The sequence below is a fragment of the Trachymyrmex cornetzi genome, unplaced genomic scaffold (genome assembly GCF_001594075.2).
Source record: "Trachymyrmex cornetzi isolate Tcor2-1 unplaced genomic scaffold, Tcor1.1 scaffold855, whole genome shotgun sequence".
Taxonomy (NCBI): domain Eukaryota; kingdom Metazoa; phylum Arthropoda; class Insecta; order Hymenoptera; family Formicidae; genus Trachymyrmex; species Trachymyrmex cornetzi.
Window position 1 is genome coordinate 37,602 of NW_017300197.1, and position 3,183 is coordinate 40,784.

The following is a 3,183-nucleotide window of genomic DNA, read 5'->3' on the forward strand; positions in this document are numbered from 1 at the left end:
TACCTTGAAATCTTCGAAGCACCTCCACCTGGACAAAAATTATTATCACCATATGATAGCCTCCTTTACACCATGTAATTTTGATTATATAAATTTTTCTTTACATCTTATAAATTAGAAGATATTTCAAGTGGTATAATAGTTATTGAGACATGTATACATATATGCAAAGAAGGAATAGTTGTACGATTAAACATATGAGAAATAATATTAAAAATATCGCACAGCTGTCTCGATGTAACATCAAACTTGATGCAAATTGCAGAACGAAATACTCACTTTGTAAACTTGACCATACGTTCCATTGCCAACGACTTCTATCAGCTCAAAGATCCCAGCAGGTTCCTGAAACACATAAACAACCGATTAATTAATCCTCGAGATGTAAAACGCTCCTTTTCGTCATTAAAGAGGGACAATGTCGATCTGATGAAAATTTCTCCCCCGATTATCGTCCACGAAAGAGCAAATAAAAACTTGCTCAACTCCTCGAAATAGAATGAGTAAAAATAAAATAAAGTCGGAGTAAAAAGAAAGAGACAAAAAATTATTTGTGTAGACGATATGAGGAAAATAAAGAACGCATTTCGAGCTCTTAGTCGAACGACAAAACCCACGGATCGATATTAAATAGGTATAAATAGAAAACGTCAGTGCAAGCAGATTCCGGTTAGACTAGCTTTGTGTTTTGTGTTATCCTTTCTGCACTTGGAATGAAATTAAGTAGAGGTCTGTTTTCTATGGTTCAATTATAGTGGATATAAATACTTTTGGAACTTAAAGTTATATAGATATACATATATTTGATATTTAGCGAAAGCGAGAAAGAGAGTTTTAATGTAGTCTAGTGCAGAAATAAAAAACAAAACTTGGATGTTAAAAGAAAAGTGCAGCTGTAAGGAGCAATTTTTTATTCTCGCATGAACTACGCCGTTTGTTTTTTAATAATGTAACATGATTAGTTATGTGTCTCAAATAAAAATAGTTAAGACAATAATAAAATATGTATTAATTCAATACATACGGCCTCTCTCAAAATTCAAATCAAAAAAGACATTCATAAAAGAGTATTAAAATTCGGTATTAAAACAATACGTATATTATTAATGCAACTTTAACGGTCGGCCATCTTCAAGCTATCTTCAGCTAACTCTACTTGTGTAACTCTAGTCGATATGCTCAGTCAAAGTACCACAAAAAGAAAAAAAATAGTTATTGAATATTGCTGGATGGACTTGGACACACTCGTATGCATGCAAAAATCTGACGCGAAACGAGGCCTGACATAATAAAATTCGACAGCAAAATATATGATGATCAGCTATCTTAAAAGCTGATCGTGACGTTAGATAGCATAAATCTTTCGTCGAAAAATACAAGAAACAGAACGCAGCAAATCGCGAGAGGTAGAAGGTATTTTAGTCATTTTGGTGTAAACTTAAGGAAACTAATCGATGTATTTTCAGTGACAACTTTTTTCTTTCTTTTTTTGCTTGTTTTTTATCTGACGCGTTACAAATGTCCTAGCTCTTTGCTCGTGCACTCTTAAAGATGACATTTCCGGATCGATTATCTCCCTTGTACTGTATCTACTTACTTGACTTTTTTTTCAAAAATGATTGGACGGAGAAACGTAAAAAGTCTATGCTTGCAGTGAGATACGGTCAACGCGATGCTAAAGGCGCTTTAAAGCGTTTTTTAATTCTATCAGTTTGCAAAATATTTTCTTCTAATTGGTCCATTAAACGCTTCAAAGCATTTGTAGCAAGACTTTGACCACCAGTCTAAGGCCGATATTCATAGTCTATTCTTATATTTGAGGTTGTCTTAAGTAGTCTTAATATGTCATAAGCCAATCAGAAGGCCGTATTAGCATCTTAAGACATTATTTAAGACGGTTTTAAAATAAGAACAGACTATGAATACCGGCCTAAATCTCGTGTGACATCTGTCAGATTGTCAACAGTGTTGCCGGAGTGAAAATACGATCGATAAATAACGTTTTCGACCCATTTAGATTTTTTTCGCGCAAGAGTTTACGATGGAAACCGTGATTCACGACCATCAATCGCCCATAATACATTGTCATCAGGACTGGAAAGATCGGCTGTCAACAATAGGTGTGTGAATGCATCGAATCGCTCGACTTTTTTCGATATTAGGCGAAACTCATAATGAGGGAAAAAAGTGAGAAGGATTCAAGTGCGAGGAATGTCAGTTCCTCCTCCTTCTCGTCGTCGTCGGTTCTCGCGAGGTTAATCAGCGCGTGTGAACGGTTCATGATTAACCAGGTGGGTACAGAGAAAAGGGTCACGCGAACAGACAAGAGGAGAAAAGGAGAAACGCACACAGCCGGCGGCGAATCATTTTCACATCTACAACGTACCTTCAGAGCGTTCAGATCAATGTCGTCGAGCGAGCAGTTGACGCTTGGTGCCAAATTATGCGCCATCTTGCTACGCCACCTCTCGTGCCTCTTTCGCTCGTTGGAGCTCACTCCGAGGATACCGTTCCGATGATTCCAACACTCGTCGTTTTTATGTTCCTTTTTCCTACGACTGCTTATTACCTCCTTTTTCTTTCTCTTTTTTCCCTTTGAAACCTTACCTCCTTTCTCTATTTGCCGCTTACGAGCCAGACGAACAGGGCAGGGAAAGGAAAGCGAAGAAATAACGCAGCTTTACGCCGTTTACACCAGTACTAGAGACACGAGGAGTGTCGAGGAGCATCGAGAGAAACACCGACGAGAACAGCGCATAGCTCGTGGAAAGGAAAGGAAAGGAAAGGAAAGGAAAGGAAAGGGAACGGAACGAAACGGAATGGAACGGAACGGAACGGAACGGAACGGAACGGAACGGAACGGAACGGAACGGAACGGAACGGAACGGAACGGAACGGAACGGAACGGAACGGAACGGAAGGGAACGGAAGGGAAGGGAAGGGAAGGGAAGGGAAGGGAAGGGAAGGGAAGGGAAGGGAAGGGAAGGGAAGGAAAAGAAAGGGAGGAGGGAGGGATCCTGGCCAAACAGACTACGCACGGCGGCTATGCGAACGCTTATCGAACCGCGGCTTTACGCCCAACGACGATCTTGCAGGGTAGAACTGCAATGCAATGGTGCAGTACATGGCGCGCACGAAATACACTGAGTATCAAAGGAGTGAGCCTAACAGCCTGTCGAATTG

The 3,183-nt window shown here is 39.8% G+C and overlaps 1 protein-coding gene across 1 annotated transcript; it reads right to left on the reverse strand.

Moving 5' to 3' along the window:
* Nucleotides 1–233: 233 nt before the first annotated feature.
* LOC108769123 (serine/threonine-protein kinase mig-15-like) lies at nt 234–2,810 on the reverse strand. Its single transcript, XM_018519939.1, has 2 exons — nt 2,387–2,810; nt 234–345 (listed from the first exon to the last, which is right to left on the reverse strand). The coding sequence occupies exons 1-2, from the start codon at nt 2,450–2,452 to the stop codon at nt 244–246; spliced, it is 168 nt and encodes a 55-aa protein (XP_018375441.1). The 5' UTR covers nt 2,453–2,810; the 3' UTR covers nt 234–243.
* Between the last annotated feature and the right edge of the window lie 373 nt (nt 2,811–3,183).

What these genes read in the sequence shown, in the direction of transcription:
- LOC108769123 (XM_018519939.1), bottom strand. Translation starts at nt 2,452, where the DNA reads ATGGCGCATAATTTGGCACCAAGCGTCAACTGCTCGCTCGACGACATT. An exon ending in TTGATCTGAACGCTCTGAAG is followed by an intron (nt 346 to 2,386) that starts GTACGTTGTAGA and finishes TATGTGTTTCAG; the next exon opens with GAACCTGCTGGGATCTTTGA.